At 38.5% G+C, this 23,892-nt stretch overlaps 1 protein-coding gene across 7 annotated transcripts in view; it reads right to left on the bottom strand.

Annotated features, from left to right (window-relative positions):
* The window catches only part of PPEF1 (protein phosphatase with EF-hand domain 1), a 147,223-nt gene that overhangs the window by 71,134 nt on the left and 52,197 nt on the right, over positions 1–23,892 (bottom strand). For all 7 annotated transcript variants that reach the window (XM_036841022.1, XM_036841027.1, XM_036841025.1 and 4 more), the window contains 2 exons: positions 16,244–16,371; positions 1,019–1,079 (listed from right to left, as the gene is read on the bottom strand). In XM_036841022.1, coding sequence (XP_036696917.1) covers positions 1,019–1,079; positions 16,244–16,371 — 189 coding nt within the window. The remainder of the gene's footprint in view (positions 1–1,018; positions 1,080–16,243; positions 16,372–23,892) is intronic.

The following is a 23,892-nucleotide window of genomic DNA, read 5'->3' as shown; positions in this document are numbered from 1 at the left end:
GCAAAATACCTACTTCCCACCCACTCCCCACTCCTCAGGTTTCGCTATTCCACCATTCAGAAACCTTCTACAGATCATTAAATGCTTTAATTAGTTTCACACATATGTACTTAGCTCAGAGCATACCATTAAAACACCCTTCTTTCACCCCTTTGAAGGGTGTTCACTAGATTAAAAGATGCTTTAGATGCCATACACATTTTTAACTAGAACAAAAATGGTTGGTCCAAATTAAAGAAAAATGAGCTTCTAAGTCAAGTGCCTACCTTGAAGATAACAACAGGCAGATCTTAATTTGCAGAGAAATACATGACTTGTGAATAACTATAATTTTTTTTTTTTTGGCCATGCCGTGTGGCATGTGAGATCTTAGTTCCCTGACCAGGGACTGAACCCATGCCCCCTGCAGTGGAAGCACTGAGTCCTAACCACTGGACCGCCAGGGAAGTCCCTCAATAACTATAATTTTAAAATCATTTTGAATCACACCTATATTGTATATATCTGAAATGATTTACTTAGTCATTTCAGAATGACTAAATAAATGATAGATAAATAGAAAGCCTGACAGACAGCTAGCTAGCTATGGAGAAAACAGAGACATGATGGTGCCAACTGTGTTTAATCCCTCACCCAGACCTGTTTCATGAAATAGTCAAGATATTTTGATCTCTCACCACAAAAGTTCTGTAGATTAAAAATAAGATCCTCTTTACTAAGCTACTATTGTACATCAGTATGTTGTGGTTCAGAGAAGGTGTTCAACATACTAATGTAAAATGAAATCTAATTCAGTTTTTTGAAAATGAAAAAATTAAATGGTCAATTTAGTTGACAGCAATCAAGGATGGAAAAAGCCAGTTAAACTGATTTCACCAGTTGCTTGGTGTCACACAGACAAGACAGATGGGCATCTTTTTAATTTCTTAGTGTTCTCCCATCTTCAGAGTTTACATTCCTTGATGAGACAATTCAATATTTAATGACTGCTTTTCAAAAGACGAAACTTTTTACTTACCTGAATCTTCCTCAAGTACACGTGTATAGTTTTCCAACATGAAGGAGAAGAAGTTGGATAGCTGGACAAAATAAAAATACATTGATCAATTAATGAATCCCAAACAGGTACTGTTGGTGTTCCATGCAAGTCCCCTTTACTCCTCTGAAGTTCTCATCTCCCAGCTGCCATAGATGCTAATGGGTATCGCTTCTACCTGCCCTCCTCCTCCCCAGGATTGCCCTTGGCAGATGGGCAGCACCTCCCCCAGAGTTGCTTAGGATATCAGATATCCCTCCCTCCTGGGGGGATGCCCATAGAAAATGACTAACTGAAGCAAGAGTATCACAGCCCAGACCCCCACCTCCCTTGCCACTGGGTGGGACAAACTGATGCATTTCACACTTCAGAGCTCCCAATGGGATCAGGCTGAGGTCAGACTTCTCCAGAAACCATATTTTTGCCTAGCTTCTTCCCTGTCCTATCTTGCTTTCCTCACTCTCTTATAGGTTTTCCCTGAGAATACTCTCTCAGGAAGTCACTTGTACCAGAAGTCCCTATCTCAGACTCTGCTTCTAGGAAACCCACTTAAGACAGCTGCTAGATTTTTTTCATTATGATCTCTTCTATTCCTTTCGGTGGTGAGAATAAGGGATATTCTTAATGCCAAAAATATTTGGTAAATGAAGGAAGGAAGGGAGGGAGGAAGGGAAAGATGGAAATCTACCAGCATTCCAACCATCACCTAGATACTGCCTCTATGCCCACCAATTACCTGCAAAGACCTGCATGTATACAGCACAAATAACTTCCAAGCCCTGTCTCCCATGAAGAGTGAACACTAAGGAACCTTATCAATCTGGGGGTAGATATGGCAGTTGAGGGAAGGAAGACCTTCCATACAAATATCAAAATGTATGATTTTAACGCTGTTGATGGATTTGTCAATTAAGAGTCAACAGAAATCACAATGAGATACCACTTCACACACACTAGGATGACTATCATCAAAAAAGACAATAACAAATGTTGGCAAAGATGTGGCAAAATTAAAGCCCTCATACACTGCTGGTGGGAATGCAAAATGGTACAGCTGCTTTGGAAAACAGTTTCGCAATTACTCAAAAAGTTAAACACAGACTTACTCGATGACCCAGCAATTCCACTCCTAGGTATATACCCAAGAGAACTGAACAAATATGTTCACAGAAAAACTTGCACACAGATATTCATAGTAGCATTATTCATAACAGCCAAAAAAGTGGAAGCAACCCAAATGAGTTATCCACTGAGGAAAGGATAAACAAAATGTGCTATATCTATACAACGGAATAATATTCAGCAGTAAAGAGGAATGAAGTATTGACACATGCTACAACATGGATGAACCTTGAAGACATTATGCTAAGTGAAAGAAGCCAGTCACAAAGAATCACATATTGTGTGATTCCATTTATTTGAAATGGCCAGAAAAGTCAAATCGATAAAGACAAAAGCAGATTAGTAGTTGCCAGGGGCTGGGCAGAGGATGGGAATGGGGAGTGAGTGCTAATCAGTATAGAGGTTTTTTTTTTTTTTTTCCTTTGGTTGGGGGGTGACGAAAATGTTCTAAAATATACTGTGGTGACGATTGTGCAACTTTGTGAATAAACTAAAGGCCATTGAATTTTCTAATTTTTTTTTTGAATTTTTGAATTTTATTTTATTTTTTTATACAGCAGGTTCTTATTAGTCATCAATTTTATACACATCAGTGTATACATGTCAATCCCAATCGCCCAATTCATCCCACCCCCCCCACCCCCCCACCCCCACGGCTTTCCCCCCTTGGTGTCCATATGTCTGTTCTCTACATCTGTCTCTCAACTTCTGCCCTGCAAACCGGCTCATCTGTACCATTTTTCTAGGTTCCACATACATGTGTTAATATACGATATTTGTTTTTCTCTTTCTGACTTACTTCACTCTGTAGGACAGTCTCTAGATCCATCCACGTCTCAACAAATGACCCAGTTTCGTTCCTTTTTATGGCTGAGTAATATTCTGTTGTATATATGTACCACAACTTCCTTATCCATTTGTCTGTCGATGGGCATTTACGTTGCTTCCATGACCTGGCTATTGTAAATAGTGCTGCAGTGAACATTGGGGTGCATGTGTCTTTTTGAATTGTGGTTTTCTCTGGGTATATGCCCAGTAGTGGGATTGCTGGATCATATGGTAATGCTATTTTTAGTTTTTTAAGGAACTTCCATACTGTTCTCCATAGCAGCTATACCAGTTTACAGTGCCACCAACAGTGCAAGAGGGTTCCCTTTTCTCCACACCCTCTCCAGCATTTGTTGTTTGTAGATTTTCTGATGATGCCCATTCTAACCGGTGTGAGGTGATACCTCATTGTAGTTTTGATTTGCATTTCTCTAATAATTAGTGATGTTGAGCAGCTTTTCATGTGCTTCCTGGCCATCTGTATGTCTGCTTTGGAGAAATGTCTATTTAGGTCTTCTGCCCATTTTGGGATTGGGTTGTTTGTTTCTTTAATTTTGAGCTGCATGAGCTGTTTATATATTTTTGAGATTAATCCTTTGTTCGTTGATTCATTTGCAAATATTTTCTCCCATTCTGAAGGCTGTCTTTTCGTCTTGTTTATGCTTTCCTTTGCTGTGCAAAAGCTCTGAAGTTTCATTAGGTTCCATTTCTTTATTTTTGTTTTAATTTCCATTACTCTAGGAGGTGGATCAAAAAAGATCTTGCTGTGATTTATGTCAAAGAGTGTTCTTCCTATGTTTTCCTCTAAGAGTTTTATAGTGTCCGGTCTTACATTTAGGTCTCAAATCCATTTTGAGTTTATTTTTGTGTATGGTGTTAGGGAGTGTTTTAATTTCATTCTTTTACATGTAGCTGTCCAGTTTTCCGAGCACCACTTATTGAAGAGACTGTCTTTTCTCCATTGTATATCCTTGCCTCCTTTGTCATAGATTAGTTGACCATAGGTGCGTGGGTTTACCTCTGGGCTTTCTATCTTGTTCCATTGATCTATGTTTCTGTTTTTGTGCTAGTACCATATTGTCTTGATTACTGTAGCTTTGTAGTATAGTCTGAAGCCAGGGAGTCTGATTCCTCCAGCTCCGTTTTTCTCCCTCAAGACGGCTTTGGCTATTCGGGGTCTCCGGTGTCTCCATACAAATTTTAAGATGATTTGTTCTAGTTCTGTAAAAAATGCCATTGGTAATTTGATAGGAATTGCATTGAATCTGTAGGTTGCTTTGGGTAGTATAGTCATTTTCAAAATATTGATTCTTCCAATCCAAGAACATGGTATATCTCTCCATCTGTTGGTATCATTTTTAATTTCTTTCATCAGTGTCTTACAGTTTTCTGCATACAGGTCTTTTGTCTCCCTTGGAAGGTTTATTCCTAGGTATTAAATTCTTTTTGTTGCAATGGTAAATGGGAGTGTTTCCTTAATTTCCCTTTCAGATTTTTCATCATTAGTGTATAGGAGTGCAAGAGATTTCTGTGCATTAATTTTGTTTCCTGCAACTTTACCAAATTCATTGATTAGCTCTAGCAGTTTTCTGGTGGCATCTTTAGGATTCTCTATGTATAATATCATGTCATCTGCAGTGACAGTTTTACTTCTTCTTTTCCAATTTGTATTCCTTTTATTTCTTTTTCTTCTCGGATTGTCGTGGCTAGGACTTCCAAAACTATGTTGAATAATAGCGGTGAGAGTGGACATCCTTGTCTTGTTCCTGATCTTAGAGGAAATGCTTTCAGTTTTTCACCATTGAGAATGATGTTTGCTGTGGGTTTGTCATATATGGCCTTTATTATGTTGAGGTAGGTTCCCTCTATGCCCACTTTCTGGAGAGTTTTTATCATAAATGGGTGTTGAATTTTGTCAAAAGCTTTTTCTGCATTTATTGACATGATCATATGGGTTTTATTCTTCAATTTCTTAATATGGTGCATCACATTGATTGATTTGCATATATTGAAGAATCCTTACATCCCTGGGATAAATCCCACTTGATCATGGTGTATGATCCTTTTAATGTGTTGTTGGATTCTGTTTGCTAGTATTTTGTTGAGGATTTTTGCATCTATATTCATCACTGATATTGGTCAGTAATTTTCCTTTTTTGTAGTATCTTTTTCTGGTTTTGGTATCAGGGTGATGGTGGCCTCATAGAATGAGTTTGGGAGTGTTCCTTCCTCTGCAATTTTTTGGAAGAGTTTGAGAAGGATGGTGTTAGCTCTTCTCTAAATGTTTGATAGAATTCACCTGTGAAGCCATGTGGTCCTGGACTTTTGTTTGTTGGAAGATTTCTAATCACAGTTTCAATTTCATTACTTGTGATTGGTCTGTTCATATTTTCTATTTCTTCCTGGTTCAGTCTTGGAAGGTTATACCTTTCTAAGACTTTGTCCATTTCTTCCAGGTTGTCCATTTTATTGGCATACAGTTGCTGGTAGTAGTCTCTTAGGATGCTTTGTATTTCTGCAGTGTCTGTTGTAACTTCTCCTTTTTCATTTCTAATTTTATTGATTTGAGTCCTCTCCCTCTTTTTCTTGATGAGTCTGGCTAATGGCTTATCAATTTTGTTTACCTTCTCAAAGAACCAGCTTTTAGTTTTATTGACCTTTGCTATTGTTTTCTTTGTTTCTATTTCATTTATTTCTGCTCTGATCTTTATGATATCTTTTCTTCTGCTAACTTTGGGTTTTGTTTGTTCTTCTTTCTCTAGTTCCTTTAGGTGTAAGGTTAGATTGTTTACTTGAGATTTTTCTTGTTTCTTGAGGTAGGCTTGTATAGCTATAAACTTCCCTCTTAGAACTGCTTTTGCTGCATCCCATAGGTTTTGGATTGTCATGTTTTCATTGTCATTTGTCTCTAGGTATTTTTTGATTTCCTCTTTGATTTCTTCAGTGATCTCTTGATTATTTAGTAATGTAGTGTTTAGTCTCCATGTGTTTGTGTTTTTTACGTTTTTCCCCTGTAATTCATTTCGAATCTCATAGCGTTGTGGTCAGAAAAGATGCCTGATATGATTTCAATTTTCTTAAATTTACTGAGGCTTGATTTGTGACCCAAGATGTGATCTATCCTGGAGAATGTTCCATGCACACTTGAGAAGAAAGTGTAATCTGCTGTTTTTGGATGGAATGTCCTATAAATATCAATTAAATCTATCTGGTCTATTGTATCATTTAAAGCTTCTGTTTTCTTATTTATTTTCATTTTGGATGATCTGTCCATTGGTGTAAGTGAGGTGTTAAAGTCTCCCACTATTATTGTGTTACTGTCGATTTCCTCTTTTACAGCTGTTAGCAGTTGTCTTATGTATTGAGGTGCTCCTATGTTGGGTGCATATATATTTATAATTGTTATATCTTCTTCTTGGATTGATCCCTTTGATCATTATGTAGTGTCCTTCCTTGTCTCTTGTAACATTCTTTATTTTAAAGTCTATTTTACCTGATATGAGTATTGCTACTCCAGCTTTCTTTTGATTTCCATTTGCATGGAATATCTTTTTCCATCCCCTCACTTTCAGTCTGAATGTGTCCCTAGGTCTGAAGTGGGTCTCCTGTAGACAGCATATATATGGGTCTTGTTTTTGTATCCATTCAGAAAGGCTCTGACTTTTGGTTGAATCATTTAATCCATTCACGTTTAAGGTAATTATGGATATGTATGTTCCTATGACCATTTCCTTAATTGTTTTGAGTTTGTTTTGCAGGTCATTTTCTTCTCTTGTGATTCCCACTTAGAGAAGTTCCTTTAGCATTTGTTGTAGAGCTGGTTTGGTGGTGCTGAATTCTCTTAGCTTTTGCTTGTCTGTAAAGCTTTTGATTTCTCCATCGAATCTGAATGAGATCCTTGCTGGGTAGAGTAATCTTGTTGTAGGTTCTTCCCTTTCATCACTTTAAGTATATCATGCCACTCCCTTCTGGCTTGTAGAGTTTCTGCTGAGAAATCAGCTGTTAACCTTATGGGAGTTCCCTTGTATGTTATTTGTCATTTTTCCCTTGCTGCTTTCAATCATTTTTCTTTGTCTTTAATTTTTGCCAATTTGATTACTATGTGTCTCAGCGTGTTTCTCCTTGGGTTTATCTTGTATGGGAGTCTCTGCACTTCCTGGACTTGGGTGGCTATTTCATTTCCCATGTTAGGGAAGTTTTCCACTATAATCTCTTCAGATATTTTCTCGGGTCCTTTCTCTCCCTCTTCTCCTTCTGGGACACCTATAATGCGAATGTTGTTGCATTTAATGTTGTCCCAGAGGTCTCTAAGGCTGTCTTCATTTCTTCTCTTTTTTCTTTATTCTGTTCCGCAGCAATGAATTCCACCATTCTGTCTTCCAGGTCACTTATCCGTTCTTCTGCCTCAGTTATTCTGCTATTAATTCTTTCTAGTGTAGTTTTCATTTCAGTTATTGTGTTGTTCATCTCTGTTTGTTTGTTCTGTAATTCTTCTAGGTCTTTGTTAAACATTTCTTGCATCTTCTCGATCTTTGCCTCCATTCTTTTTCCGAGGTCTTGGATCATCTTCACTATCATTATTCGGAATTCTTTTTCTGGAAGGTTGCCTATCTCCGTTTCATTTAGTTGTTTTTCTGGGGTTTTATCTTGTTCCTTCATCTGGTACATAGCCCTCTGCCTTTTCATCTTGTCTATCTTTCTGTGGATGTGGTTTTTGTTTCACAGGCTGCAGGATTGTAGTTCTTCTTGCTTCTGCTGTCTGCCCTCTGGTGGATGAGGCTATCTAAGAGGCTTGTGTAAGTTTCCTGGTGGGAGGGACTGGTGGTGGGTAGAGCTGACTGTTGCTGTGGTGGGCAGAGCTCAGTAAAACTTTAATCCGCTTGACTGCTGATGGGTGGGGCTGGGTTCCCTCTCTGATGGTTGTTTGGCCTGAGGCAGCCCAACACTGGAGCCTGCCTGGGCTCTTTGGTGGGGTAATGACAGACTCTGGGAGGGCTCACGCCAAGGAGTACTTCCCAGAACTTCTGCTGCCAGTGTCCTTGTCCCCAGGGTGAGCCACAGCCACCCCCCGCCTGTGCAGGAGACCATCCAACACTAGCAGGTAGGTCTGGTTCAGTCTCCCCTGGGGTCACTGCTCCTTCCCCTGGGTCCCACTGCACACACTACTTTGTGTGTGCCCTCCAGGAGTGGAGTCTCTGTTTCCCCCAGTCCTGTCGAAGTCCTGCAATCAAATCCCACTAGGCTTCAAATTCTGATTCTCTACGAATTCCTCCTCCCATTGCCGGACCCCCAGGTTGGGAAGCCTGATGTGGGGCTCAGAACCTTCACTCCAGTGGGTGGACTTCTGTGGTATAAGTGTTCTCCAGTCTGTGAGTCACCCACCCAGCAGTTATGGGATTAGATTTTGCTGTGATTGCACCCCTCCTACCGTCTCACTGTGGCTTCTCCTTTGTGTTTGGATGTGGGGTATCTTTTTTGGTGAGTTCCAGTGTCTTCCTGTCAATGATTGCCCAGCAGCTACTTGTGATTCTGGTGTTCTCACAAGAGGGAGTGAGAGCACGTCCTTCTACTCCGCCATCTTGGTTCAGGCTCGAATTTTCTACTTTAAGTGGGTGAATTGTATCCCAATAAATTTGTTATTAAAGAAGACTCAATATTTAAAGAATGTACTAATACTGGAATGTTTGTGTACAAAGCATATCAATTTGAGAGCTCACCCTCCCTTTATCTCCATCACTATATTCTACAGTACTTAAAAGGACAGTCAATGCTGTGAACTGCTAAAGGAATACCTGACTGAATCATAGTATATAACTTTTATAGCTACCATGAATAAATTCAGCAATTTCTTTAATTCTTTTTGAAATTTTAATTATTTTAAATATTTATTATATTTATTTATTATTTTTATTTTAATTATGTTTATTATGTGATAAATTTATAAATATATGATTGTTGAAAACTACAAATGATACAGAATGAAAATGAGAAGTCCCCTTCCACCAACTTCCACCCACCAACCATGCTTCTCCCCAGAAATAACCACAGTAAATACTTTCTGTATATCTTTTTCCAGACTTTTACGGTATGTTTCATTTTCTTTCACATATATGGGATAAAACTATTCATACTGCTTGCGAGAACACCAGAATCACAACTAGCTGCTGGACAATCATTGACAGGAAGACACTGGAACTCACCAAAAAAGATACCCCCAATTCCAAAGACAAAGGAGAAGCCACAGTGAGACGGTAGGAGGGGTGCAATCACAGCAAAATCTAATCCCATAACTGCTGGGTGGGTGACTCACAGACTGGAGAACACTTATACCACAGAAGTCCACCCACTGGAGTGAAGGTTCTGAGCCCCACATCAGGCTTCCCAACCTGGGGGTCAGGCAACGGGAGGAGGAATTCGTAGAGAATCAGACTTTGAAACCTAGTGGGAATTGATTGCAGGACTTCGACAGGATTGGGGGAAACAGAGACCCCACTCTTGGAGGGTGCACACAAAATAGTGTGCGCATTGGGACCCAGGGGAAGGAGCAGTGACCCCAGGGGAGACTTAACCAGACCTACCTGCTAGTGTTGGAAGGTCTCCTGCAGAGGAGGGGGGTGGCTCTGTTTCACCACGGGAAAAAGAACACTGGCAGCAGAAGTTCTGGGAAGTACCCCTTGGTGTGAGCCCTCCCAGAGTCTGTCATTAGCCCCACCAAAGAGCTCAGGTAGGCTCCAGTGTTGGGTTGCCTCAGGCAAAACAACCAACAGGGAGGGAACCCAGCCCCACCCATCAACAGGCAAGTGGGTTAAAGTTTTACTGAGCTCTGACCACCACAGCAACAGTCAGCTCTACCCACCACCAGTCCCTCCCATCAAGGCTCTTAGATAGCCTCAACCACCAGAGGGCAGACAGCAGAAGCAAGAAAAACTATAATACTGCAGCCTGTGGAACAAAAACCACATCCACAGAAAGATAGACAAGATGAAAAGGCAGAGGGCTATATACCAGATGAAGGAACAAGATAAAATCCCAGAAAAACAACTAAATGAAGTGGGGATAGGCAACCTTCCAGAAAAAGAATTCAGAATAATGATACTGAAGATGATCCAGGACCTCGGAAAAAGAATGGAGGCAAAGATCGAGAAGATGCAAGAAATGTTTAACAAAGACCTAGAAGAATTAAAGAACAAACAAACAGAGATGAACAATACAATAACTGAAATGAAAACTACACTAGAAGGAATCAATAGCAGAATAACTGAGGCAGAAGAACGGATAAGTGACCTGGAAGACAGAATGGTGGAATTCACTGCCATGGAATAGAATAAAGAAAAAAGAATGAAAAGAAATGAAGACAGCATAAGAGACCTCTGGGACAACATTAAATGCAACAACATTCGCATTATGAGGGTCCCAGAACGAGAAGAGAGAGTGAAAGGACCAGAGAAAATATCTGAAGAGATTATAGTGGAAAACTTCCCTAACATGGGAAAGGAAATAGCCACCCAAGTCCAGGAAGTGCAGAGACTCCCATACAGGATAAACCCAAGGAGAAACATGCCGAGACACATAGTAATCAAATTGGCAAAAATTAAAGAAAATTTATTGAAAGCAGCAAGGGAAAAATGACAAATAACATACAAGGGAACTCCCATAAAGTTAACAGCTGATCCCTCAGCAGAAACTCTACAAGCCAGAAGGGAGTGGCATGATATACTTAACGTGATGAAAGGGAAGAACCTACAACCAAGATTACTCTATCCAGCAAGGATCTCATTCAGATTTGATGGAGAAATCAAAAGCTTCACAGACAAGCAAAAGCTAAGAGAATTCAGCACCACCAAACCAGCTCTACAACAGATGCTAAAGGAACTTCTCTAAGTGGGAAACACAAGAGAAGAAAAGGACCTACAGAAACAAACCCAAAACAATTAAGAAAATGGTCATAGGAACATACATATCGATAATTACCTTAAACGTGAATGGATTAAATGCTCCAACCAAAAGACACAGGCTTGCTGAATGGATACAAAAACAAGACCCATATATATGCTGTCTACAAGAGACCCACTTCAGACCTAGGGACACATTCAGACTGAAAGTGAGGGAATGGAAAAAGATATTCCATGCAAATGGAAATCAAAAGAAAGCTGGAGTAGCAATACTCATATCAGATAAAATAGACTTTAAAATAAAGAATGTTACAAGAGACAAGGAAGGACACTACATAATGATCAAGGGATCAATCCAAGAAGAAGATATAACAATTATAAATATATATGCACCCAACATAGGAGCACCTCAATACATAAGGCAACTGCTAACAGCTATAAAAGAGGAAATCGACAGTAACACAATAATAGTGGGGGACTTTAACACCTCACTTACACCAATGGACAGATCATCCAAAATGAAAATAAATAAGGAAACAGAAACTTTAAATGACACAATAGATCAGATAGATTTAATTGATATTTATAGGACATTCCATCCAAAAACAGCAGATTACACTTTCTTCTCAAGTGTGCATGGAACATTCTCCAGGATAGATCACATCTTGGGTCACAAATCAAGCCTCAGTAAATTTAAGAAAATTGAAATCATATCAAGCATCTTTTCTGACCACAAGGCTATGAGATTAGAAATGAATTACAGGGAAAAAAACGTAAAAAACACAAACACATGGAGGCTAAACAATACATTACTAAATAACCAAGAGATCACTGAAGAAATCAAAGAGGAAATCAAAAAATACCTAGAGACAAATGACAATGAAAACACGATGATCCAAAACCTATGGGATGCAGCAAAAACAGTGCTAAGAGGGAAGTTTATAGCTATACAAGCCTACCTCAAGAAACAAGAAAAATCTCAAGTAAACAATCTAACCTTACACCTAAAGGAACTAGAGAAAGAAGAACAAACAAAACCCAAAGTTAACAGAAGGAAAGAAATCATAAAGATCAGAGCGGAAATAAATGAAATAGAAACAAAGAAAACAATAGCAAAGGTCAATAAAACTAAAAGCTGGTTCTTTGAGAAGATAAACAAAATTGATAAGCCATTAGCCAGACTCATCAAGAAAAAGAGGGAGAGGGCTCAAATCAATAAAATTAGAAATGAAAAAGGAGAAGTTACAACAGACACCACAGAAATACAAAGCATCCAAAGGACTACTACAAGCAACTCTATGCCAATAAAATGGACAACCTGGAAGAAATGGACAAATTCCTAGAAAGGTATAACCTTCCAAGACTGAACCAGGAAGAAACAGCAAATATGAACAGACCAATCACAAGTTATGAAATTGAAACTGTGATTAAAAATCTTCCAACAAACAAAAGTCCAGGACCAGATGGCTTCACAGGTGAATTCTAACAAACATTTAGAGAAGAGCTAACACCATCCTTCTCAAACTCTTCCAAAAAATTGCAGAGGAAGGATCACTCCCAAACTCATTGTATGAGGCCACCATCACCCTGATACCAAAACCAGACAAAGATACTACAAAAAAAGAAAATTACAGACCAATATCACTGATGAATGTAGATGCAAAAATCCTCAACAAAATACCAGCAAGCAGAATCCAACAACACATTAAAAGGATCATACACCACAATCAAGTGGGATTTATCCCGGGGATGCAAGGATTCTTCAATATACGCAAATCAATCAATGTGATACACCATATTAACAAATTGAAGAATAAAAACAATATGATCATCTCAATAGATGCAGAAAAAGCTTTTGACGAAATTCAACACCCATTTATGATAAAAACGCTCCAGAAAGTGGGCATAGAGGGAACCTACCTCAACATAATAAAGGCCATATATGACAAACCCACAGCAAACATCATTCTCAATGGTGAAAAACTGGAAGCATTTCCTCTAAGATCAGGAATGAGACAAGGATGTCCACTCTCACCACTATTATTCAACATAATTTTGGAAGTCCTAGCCACAGCAATCAGAGAAGAAAAAGAAATAAAAGGAATACAAATTGGAAAAGAAGAAGTAAAACTGTCACTGTTTGCAGATGACATGATATTATACATAGAGAATCCTAAAGATGCCACCAGAAAACTACTAGAGCTAATCAATGAATTTGGTAAAGTTGCAGGATACAAAATTAATGCACAGAAATCTCTTGCATTCTTATACACTAATGATGAAAAATCTGGAAGAGAAATTATGGAAACACTCCCATTTACCACTGCAACAAAAAGAATAAAATACCTAGGAATAAACCTTCCAAGGGAGACAAAAGACCTATATGCAGAAAACTATAAGACACTGATGAAAGAAATTAACGATGATACCAACAGATGGAGAGATATACCATGTTCTTGGATTGGAAGAATCAATATTTTGAAAATGACTATACTACCCAAAGCAACCTACAGATTCAATGCAATTCCTATCAAATTACCAATGGCATTTTTTACAGAACTAGAACAAATCATCTTAAAATTTGTATGGAGACACCGGAGACCCCGAATAGCCAAAGCCGTCTTGAGGGAGAAAAACGGAGCTGGAGGAATCAGACTCCCTGGCTTCAGACTATACTACAAAGCTACAGTAATCAAGACAATATGGTACTAGCACAAAAACAGAAACATAGATCAATGGAACAAGATAGAAAGCCCAGAGGTAAACCCACGCACCTATGGTCAACTAATCTATGACAAAGGAGGCAAGGATATACAATGGAGAAAAGACAGTCTCTTCAATAAGTGGTGCTCGGAAAACTGGACAGCTACGTGTAAAAGGATGAAATTAGAATAATCCCTAACACCATACACAAAAATAAACTCAAAATGGATCCGAGACCTAAATGTAAGACCGGACACTATAAAACTCTTAGAGGAAAACATAGGAAGAACACTCTTTGACATAAATCACAGCAAGATCTTTTTTGATCCACCTCCTAGAGTAATGGAAATAAAAACAAAAATAAACAAATGGGACCTAATGAAACTTCAAAGCTTTTGCACAGCAAACGAAACCATAAACAAGACGAAAAGACAACCCTCAGAATGGCAGAAAATATTTGCAAACGAAATCAACGGACAAAGGATTAATCTCCAAAATATATAAACAGCTCATTCAGCTCAATATTAAAGAAACAAACAACCCAATCCCAAAATGGGCAGAAGACCTAAATAGACATTTCTCCAAAGCAGACATACAGATGGCCAAGAAGCACATGAAAAGCTGCTCAACATCACTAATTATTAGAGAAATGCAAATCAAAACTACAATGAGGTATCACCTCACACCAGTTAGAACGGGCATCATCAGAAAATCTACAAACAACAAATGCTGGAGAGGGTGTGGAGAAAAGGGAACCCTCTTGCACTGTTGCTGGGAATGTAAATTGATACAGCCACTATGGAGAACAGTATGGAGGTTCCTTAAAAAACTAAATATAGATTTACCATATGATCCAGCAATCCCACTACTGGGCGTATACCCAGAGAAGACCATAATTAAAAAAGACACATGCACCCCAATGTTCATTGCAGCACTATTTACAATAGCCAGGTCATGGAAGCAACGTATATGCCCATCGACAGACGAATGGATAAAGAAGTTGTGGTATATATATACAATGGAATATTACTCAGCCATAAAAAGCAACGAAATTGAGTCATTTGTTGAGACGTGGATGGATCTAGAGACTGTCCTACAGAGTGAAGTAAGTCAGAAAGAGAAAAACAAATATCGTATATTAACACATGTATGTGGAACCTAGAAAAATGGTACAGATGAGCCGGTTTGCAGGGCAGAAGTTGAGAGACAGATGTAGAGAACAGACATATGGACACCAAGGGGGGAAAACTGCGGTGGGGTGGGGATGGTGGTGTGCTGACTTGGGTGATTGGGATTGACATGTATACACTGATGTGTATAAAATTGAGACTAATAAGAACCTGCAGTATAAAAAAGCAAAGAAAACAACTAATACTAAACTTTCATTGGGTTATTTATGTGGAAATATGTTAATATAAATGTTTCAGACATTACATGAAATTTCTAAAAATCGTATATGTTCTGGTACAATGTTATAAGTCATAATTCTAGTTATTACTTTAAAATGTATATCTCAGAAATTACTAAATTTCCTTGTCAATTGCATTATTATGAACTTTCATCAAATCTTTAACCGTGGTCATTTTTAAGTCTTTTGTCATTTACAGACAGTTCTGGGTGTACTCTGATGCTTTTGCAAATATGTTCCTATAAAAGGGTTTCATCTTCAAGGAATTCATGGAAAAGACTCTGACACGTACAGGTTTCTGGTAACTGACTATACTGCTGAACTGAATGAATAAGCATTTTCAGAACTCTAATGAAAAACTGATGAACTCATAAAAGTGCTAACAAAAGATCAAGATGAAAAAAAAATTAATTACATGGGACTCAGTGAACTGATGAGGATGATTATAATTTTTGTGACTTTCTGTTTGAATTAAAAAAAGAAAATCCCACAAGGACTCAGAGGCAAAGAATATACAAATCAATTTTCACTGCAAAGTAAAGGAGCTGTTACAGTGGAGGATTACTGGACTGAATGTCAATATTATGACATAGTATGAGTGTGTTTCGTGTTTGGTAATTGCAATCATTGTTGCTTTTGTTGTGGTCATCCAAAAGAAATAAAAAATAAAAATTAAAAAAAATTTAAAAAAACAAAACTCTTCATATTGTTCCACAAGTTGAATTTTTCATTAACAAATATGTTGTACTAGATCTTTCCAAGATCTTTTTATTGTTAAAAGTACTTTTTTTCTATTAATAAGCATTAAAGCTGGATTTACATACCACTTTTGCAAGCTTGACAAAGTCCTTCCTCACCCATCTATATTTTCTTCTAGAATTTTCATATGTCTGCTCCCTGTTCCCAGGAAATTCTTCCATTTATTTAACTCCTTAAAGTAATTTTTTTACTTCATAAAGTAACAACTTTACTATTAGGGCACATACCAAAAAAACAGAATAAGACCATTTTTTATTAGTTAACTAGACATCTGGCAGCCCTCTTAAAAAGATGAACTTCAGAACTGAAAAACACCATCCTCTTCCCAAATCATACTCTCTCAGTAGCTAGTTCCAAAACAATGTCACTATATCTTCTATAAAAGTCTTTCACCAAGGTTCCTCAGCTTAAAATGCACTCAAACTTTCATTCTTTCAATAAAAGGGGTAAAGGGAAGCATTTTACCAAAATAAGAGACAAGCTTGCAAAACAGACCTGCAATTGGCCTTGTTCATCAGCGTATTCGATGGACTGGAAGATGGTGAGGGCATAGCGTTGTCTGGTCTTCAGCTGAGCACTACGACCTCGGTACCAGTTCTGGATGACCAATGCGGCTTTTAGCGCTGCAGACCCACAGGATACGAAAGGGAAAGAAAAACAGTTACTATGGAGCTATGGGGGGAAGGTAAGTGCTTCAGAAAAAATCAGTCCACCTGGATTCCTAGGTTCTAAGAACATAAAAACTACAGACAACGAGATGTTCCTTTATGTTTTTGTACAATGTCCTCAAGTCTCAAATGCTCAGGAATAATGATGACCCAGCCATCAAAAGTAGCACTTTTGGAGCCTGAATTTGAATCCCAACTCTGCTGACTACTGTCTATGTGATTTTGGGAAAGTTATTAGAACTCTCAAAGCTTCAGTTTCCTCGTCTGGCACTATTTGAAGTCTATGTACGCCCTATGAAGTAGCAATTCCATTCTTCATTATATACCCCGAAGCAATTCTCACACAGCCCATAAAGGAGACATACGGGGATACAATGCTTCTTTGCTGGCGGCCGTAGGGAGTTTGACACCAACGCAACCTGGCTGTCTACTGCTAGGAAGGAGAAGATGTGACTGTGGTGGGTGTACACCATGGAGTATTATGCCACAACTGGAAGCGATATATAGCAACGTGGATGGGTCTTCAAAATATAGTGCTTCAGTTAGAACAGTTATCAAAAAGTTAGAGACAGAATGGAATACAATAAAATGATACCATTTTATATAAATTTAAGATACACACACACGAAACCACAATATACGTTTCATAAGAATATACGGAAAGGAAAAGATACTAAAAATAAGAAATTGGTTATTTGTGGGGGGTGGGTGAATGAATGAGCATAGAGTATATGGTTAAAAGGGAATAAGCTAATGAAATAACTACCATAAGAAAGGGCCTTGCGCAGACCAATGATGACAATGTACAACATACTGAGAAGTATGATTCACTCCACCTTCTCCACCTGCGATTCAACTGATAAAAGATGAATAAATGAACACACCTCCCTCCTTCACAGAGTTACTATGAGGATGAAATGAGATACTACAGGTGAAGAGTTTAGTCCAGTGCCCAGTGTAAAGCATTTACTAAATAAATGGCAACTATAGTGACAAGTATTGTCTTGTTTGTGGATTATTCAGGCACACTGACTCTCTTCTGGGGCTGGGAGCCTTTGAACCATCCTGTAGCTTCATAGTTTTGAAGAAAGAAATCAGGTGAGAGAGAATGAGATTTAAAATATAGTCTCTTATGCCTTTCTCAACTTTTAGAGTGACGAGTAACCAACACCAGCTGGCTCCTTTCATTCATGCCATAATTTTTCCCAGTTAGCACATAAGAATTAAGAGTTAACTCTAACAAGAACAATTTGAGTTCTGAAGCAGCAATCCAGCCTCTCGGCTTAGTACTGCTGTGGTATAACGAGTATACACTATTCATCTGAGGGTTTGTGTTTATGAGCTTCTCCAAGGCTGTTGGGTTCCAGAGACTCTTGTTTCATTATTCAGCTCTCAGAAAACCCCAGGAAATAGGCATAAGGTCAAGTACCGTTATCTTTATAGGGAAAAACCACAGGGAGAAGAAATCAAGTGATGTTCAATATCACAAAGTGAATAATTGGTAGTACCATGTCTGAAATCTCAAGTGTTCTCACCATATCATCATGCAGAGCCCAGGTTCACCTGAAAGGTCTGTTCTGTGGGACAGTCACTGTCATGACCAACCAATGCTCAGCTCAGGGGCTCTGTTCACCAAGCACAGTGGAACTGTTCCAGGGCTATTTACTGAACACTTACTGAGGGCCAGGCAATGGACTCATCTCTGCAGTCAGTCCTCGCCATACTGTGAAGCTGGGAGAGACTAACTTACTTAAGGGCACTTAGCCAGTAAGTTGAAATGGACAGCAAGGAATTGCACCCACCTCTCAACCTCTTAACCTCCATAGAGCTATTGATCTTTTTCTGTGCCTCACTTTCTTTGTCCGCACAATGACGTAGTGGAATAAATGATCACTAAAGTCTCTTCTATTTAGTATTAGCAACACCAAAAAAAAAAAAAAAATCAAGCTTAATGTTATTTCTATAATTAACAGTAGAACAAAGTAGCTACCATACGTTAATGGTCTACTACAAGACATTTAGTCCCCACAAGTATTATCATCTCCATGTTACACATAAGGAAACTTCAGGTTCAGAGAGGTTAGCAACTTCTAGTACCCTCAAAGACTTCCTAATTACACATAATATTTCATTAAAAAATTCACAAACTAGTGTGAACAAACAGGTTACCACCTCAGAACCCAAGAGCCAGGAGCAGAAGAGCCATGCCAACCAGGACGCACAGGGATCACTTCCTTAGAGTCCACAGTCTTGGCTCAAACGTTGCCTTCTCCGTGAGGCCTTTCCCGAACACCCCTTGTAAAATGGCACCCATCCCCCATTGCCTATCTCCTTCTTTCCCTCCACAGCACTTATCACCATCTGATATAGCATATATTTTACTCATTTGTTACTGTCTGTCTCCTTTCACTAGAATGTTATCTCCATAAAGGCTGGGATTTTGGTCCATTGGGTTAGCTGCTGTGTACCCTGAGTCTGGAACAGTCCCTGGAACATAGTAGATGCTTGATAAATATTTGTTGAATGAATGAATGAATGAAATTACTGTTTAGTTAAAACTTCCTGTCTTGCGTTTCTCTTCATGCTAATTGGTGAATTCTATGTTTTGTTTTGTTTTGTTTTTTAAATAGGAGTTTATTTGACAGTCCTTTAAATAAGAAGTTTTATATTTAGAATGGTAAGGCATTTAAAGACTCTGCTTTTGAAATTCTGCTATCAGAGGCCTCCTGAGGAGGCAACAGGATGAGTGAATATTTAATGTAACTTTAAGGGGTCTGCTATCCAAGCAGGAAGAGAGACACAAGTGTGATAGAACTGATTAAAATGAATTCAAATGAACTGGAAAGAGAATGAACCACCTAGTGGCAAAAGGCTTTAAACAAGGAGGAAAAGCATCTATTACCTCAGCTGTTCAAAGCACGATGAGAATAGGGTATGGCTCAACTCTGGGACCACAGTTTTCACTGTTACTTTTATTTACAGATATCTGCCATCTGCTAGAGTATGTGTCTGTCCCAGCGAGACTTTCAACTTCACTGGAAAAACAGCTCAAAGCACATGCCCAGCAGCCATGAGATGGTCACAAAGCCTGCTTCTTGAGCAGCAAGGCAGGGACCCTATGAGGCTCGTTCCTCCAGAAACTCTGACATCCCTGCAGAGCAAGGGCACAACATAGGATCCTTGTCCTTGGAAAGTATTTTTCTTAAACAAGAGGGAAACGAGAGGAAAGCATGAGGTCCAGCCTCTAAAACAACGACAGATATTTTAAACAAAACTATCACTTTCCCAAATGACAAAAGAGATCATAGTTTTATCATTCTTGGAAACATATGGCCTTCCAGTCAGAGAAGGGCAAGAAATAGAGGTCATTACTTTGACTTTTTATTTACCCACATACTCGCCCACCCACCAACCCATCCACATGGGATAATAAAAATAAGTTCCGAATTTGTAATCTGGAGATTTCCGTTTTGGTCCTAACTCAACCAGGTGCCAACTGTGTAACCTCAGGCAAATCGCTTAACCTCTCTGGTCCTCGGTTTCTCATGTGAACAATGATAACTTGGGATTATGTGACCTCTAAGATTCTTTCCAATTATAAAATACTCTAATTCGTCCCTCTATTTTTTTAATGCCCCAGCTGCAGCCTACCTAGCCTATAGCAAAGCTGAAAATAACCATTAAAGGACAAAATAGGATGTGTAAATATGAACACTCAAATCAGAAGCTTCTGGATACAAAAGACAAATTGTAAAGGCTACTCAAAAAAAAAAAAATCTGAATTATACTTGTAGAAAAAATCCAAGTCAATTCACTAATATCCTTGGCTTTCCCATCAAGGAACCGTAGCCAAAGTTTGCTAGCAATTGGTCTAGAAACAAACATTTCACCTATTACTTCTCCTTTAAATGGCCTAAAACATGATTACTGTGTATATTCTGTTAACTGGTAGAAGTGATAGCCAATAGAAGATGGGGAGAAACGGATGGGTAAGAAAGTGAAGACAAGAGGGGGTGGGGATACAGAGACACATGGGAAGGGTCTACAGTCCAGAGGTTTCAATGAAAATTGAGAGATCAGAGAATGGGATAATGATCATAAAGATGGCAGAGGTGGAGCTGATCCAGGTGGCCACAGGGGCCAGGAAATGGGAATGAGCAGCTGAATGATTGTTCTAAAACAATCATTATCGTGAAAATACAAATTTCTAAAAATTACTATTGTATAAGAAATTTAGCTATGTAAAAGATTTACTATCATTTTAAATCATTGAAATATTTTCTTGTAGGAAGTATGTTCTATTCAACAATTCAATAACGACCTTTAATCCTCACTCAGAAAAATAAATTAAATATCTTGACTACAATTCTGTTTTATGTCTCCCTTGTTATTAATTACTAATCTGAGTTATACTGCTACATTCATTCATCCAAGATCAAATATAATGAGCATTAAATTTTTGTCTTTTGCAGCTGCTAAAAAGATAATGAATATAAAGCCATAATCATATAGAAAAGTGTTCTGATTACGGGAAATACAGGCATACCTTGGAGATATTTCAGGTTAGGTTTCAGACCACCACAACAAAATGAATAATGCAATAAAGAGTCACATGAACTTTTTGGTTTCCCAGTGCATATAAAAGCTATGTTTATACTATATTGTAGCCTACTAAGTGTACAATAGCATTATGTCTAAAAAAAGTACATACCTTAATTAAAAAATACTTCATTGCTAAAAAAATGTCAAAACAATTACAATAGTAACATCAAGGATCGCTGATCACAGATCATCATAACAGATCTAATAAAATGAAAAAGTTGAAAATACTGTGAGAATTACCAAAATGTGACACAGAGACACAAAGTGAGCAAATGCTGTTGGAAAAACGGTGCCAACAGGGTTGCCACAAACCTTCAATTTGTAAAAAATACAATATCTGTGAAGCACAATAAAGCAAAGTGCAATAAAACAAGGCATACCTAAAACTGGCAATTGGGGCTGAGGTACTGCTCTTTCTTACACTGAATTGATATGTGTCTGTCTGTAACAGGATTTTCTAATAATTAACAGGATCCAACTATAAGGCTGGCTTCTTTGTGAATTATCTAGTCAAGGCTGGAATCTGGTAAAAAAAAATAAAGAGGTGGGACTTCATACCCTTTCAGCAGTACTTTCTACCTTCTAAAGGCTCATGATTCTAGAGTGGATATCTAAATAGTCCATGTCAGAGTCTCATAATACTTGACATTTCTAAAGCAGAGGTGGATTAATCACACAGCAAATAGAGAAAAAGATAAAGATGAATTTGAATGGTATAAAGAACAAAAAGGATGTTTGGCTTTTTGTTTGCCTGTTTCATGTAGGCAATAAATGTGTCTGTAGTATCAATCCTATATAAACCTCAAGGCCAACACATTACCATATTAAAAAGTGAGTAATTAACTAAAAATTGTTATTGAGAGGGATCATAATTTCAGATGAAGAAAGCAGTCTCCTTTTACAAAGAAAAGTACTTGTTTAAAATGATTCCCAATTGATGCCAACAAACTAGGGATTATAGTATATGGCGTGGGCTGAAAATAAAGATATGGCAGTTTTGGCATACTGATGATAATTAAAACCATGGGAGTAAAGTCACCCAAGGAGAGCATCAGAGTGACAAAATAAGAGGGCCAAGAGGAACCCAGAGGAACCCCAATATTTAAAAGTTGGGAGAAAATGGAGCCCTCATAAACAGTTAAAACAGAGACATAAAAGGAAACCAGGAGAAGATGCTGTCACTGAAGCTAAGGGCCATGAGTATTTTAAGACGGGAGTGTACAGGAGTGCCAGGTGCTGCCAGGAAGTCAAGCAAAGTAAGTACTGAAAATGCTCCATGGGATTTCAAGGTCATTCAAGAACTTGTCTAAATCATATTCCACAGGATGGGATAAATGAGAAGGTAGGAGACAGCAGTGTGAATGCACCCTTCAGGAGCAAGCTCTCCGAAAGGGAGGAGAAAGAGCAGGGTGACTGGAGGGGACAAGAGGGCTAGGGAGAGCTCTTCTTCCAAAGGGAAGGAAAACACAGTTACAAAGGGCAAATCTGCACAACTGGGAAATTCTGAATATGAACTATATGTTAGAGAATATTACTCTATTAATTTTAATTTTTTCAGTGTAATATAGTATTGTAGTTATGGAAGAGAATATCCCTCTTTTTAGGACATTAATGCTAAAGTATACAGAGGTTAATATCTGATGTCTGCAACTTACCAATACTTTCAAATAGAGAGGGAAATGGAGCTGGAGAGAAAGAAGGAAGAGAGAGCGAGAGAGAGGGAGAGAGAGAATGGTAAAGTTAACAACGTGAATCTAGGTGAAGTGCATGGGGTATTCATTGTATTATTCTTTCATCTTCTCTGAAGGTTTGCAATTTTTTAAAATAAGATGTTGGGGGAAAAACAAAGCAGAATGGTCAAACCCCTTACTCAAAAAAAAAAAAAGGAAAAAAGAGGAAAGGCACTAGAAGCTGTTAAGATGTTAATGAAGTATGAGCTAAGGGAGTGAGCGGGGAGGCAGAAGGGAAGAGCAGTGCCCCTCACTCCTACACATGCGCCTGCAGCTACGGAGCACAGTCATAGTCCTTTGAGGGTCAAGAATTTTAAAGAACATCTTATCTGATGTCCCATTTCACTGAAGAGGAAAATGAAGGAGGTCCCAGCTCACAGGGATTTCTGCTAGACTACACAGTGCCAGTAAAGACCGTTTGATGGCAATTATAGCCAAGAATCCTCCAACAACAATAACAAGAAGGATGGCAAGGGCTCCCCTAAATTTTCTTTCAGAAAATTCTTTAGAGAACAACAAAGATAAAGGAAATGGTGGTGTTCATAGTTTTTCCATGAAAGTCCCAAATTTAAATATGCAGCACTGTAAAGGAGTTAACACTAGGAAAGAGGAGGCTGGGGGGACACAGGGCCGGGGGTGAAGGGAGGGGATCCCTCGGGCAGTTATGAATGGTTTGATTATTAGATTTTTTTAAACAGCTAGGTTAACTAGATTTTATTCCAAGAGTTAAAGAAATATTTTGTTTTGTTAAAAAAGAGACAACAGGCCCAAAATGGAGTCACTTGTGCTAAGCTCCATGTCAGTAAACCGAGACTTAATACATAACCTAAGTGTATTTTCCAGCCTCTCCTAGGAATGTAATCTTAACCAGTCTAGAATTTCCTGGCCAGCACTAGTGAAGTAATCAACCTGACAGACCCTTGTCTTCCCCCAAAGGAAGGTGAACTTGCCTGAAATATTCCTTTCTTTCTGTTTATGACTTCCCTATCTTACCCCTTTCTGCCTTTAAAAACCTCTCCTTTTCTGCAGCTTTTTCAATCTCCTTTCTGTTTTCTAGATGGGATGCTGCTGCCCCATTCATGAATCACTGAATAAAGCCAATTAGATCTTCAAATTTACTCCGTTGAATTTTGTTTTTTTAACA

This window comes from Balaenoptera musculus, chromosome X, assembly GCF_009873245.2.
Source record: "Balaenoptera musculus isolate JJ_BM4_2016_0621 chromosome X, mBalMus1.pri.v3, whole genome shotgun sequence".
Lineage (NCBI taxonomy): Eukaryota > Metazoa > Chordata > Mammalia > Artiodactyla > Balaenopteridae > Balaenoptera > Balaenoptera musculus.
This window is presented reverse-complemented; position numbering and strand designations above follow the sequence as displayed.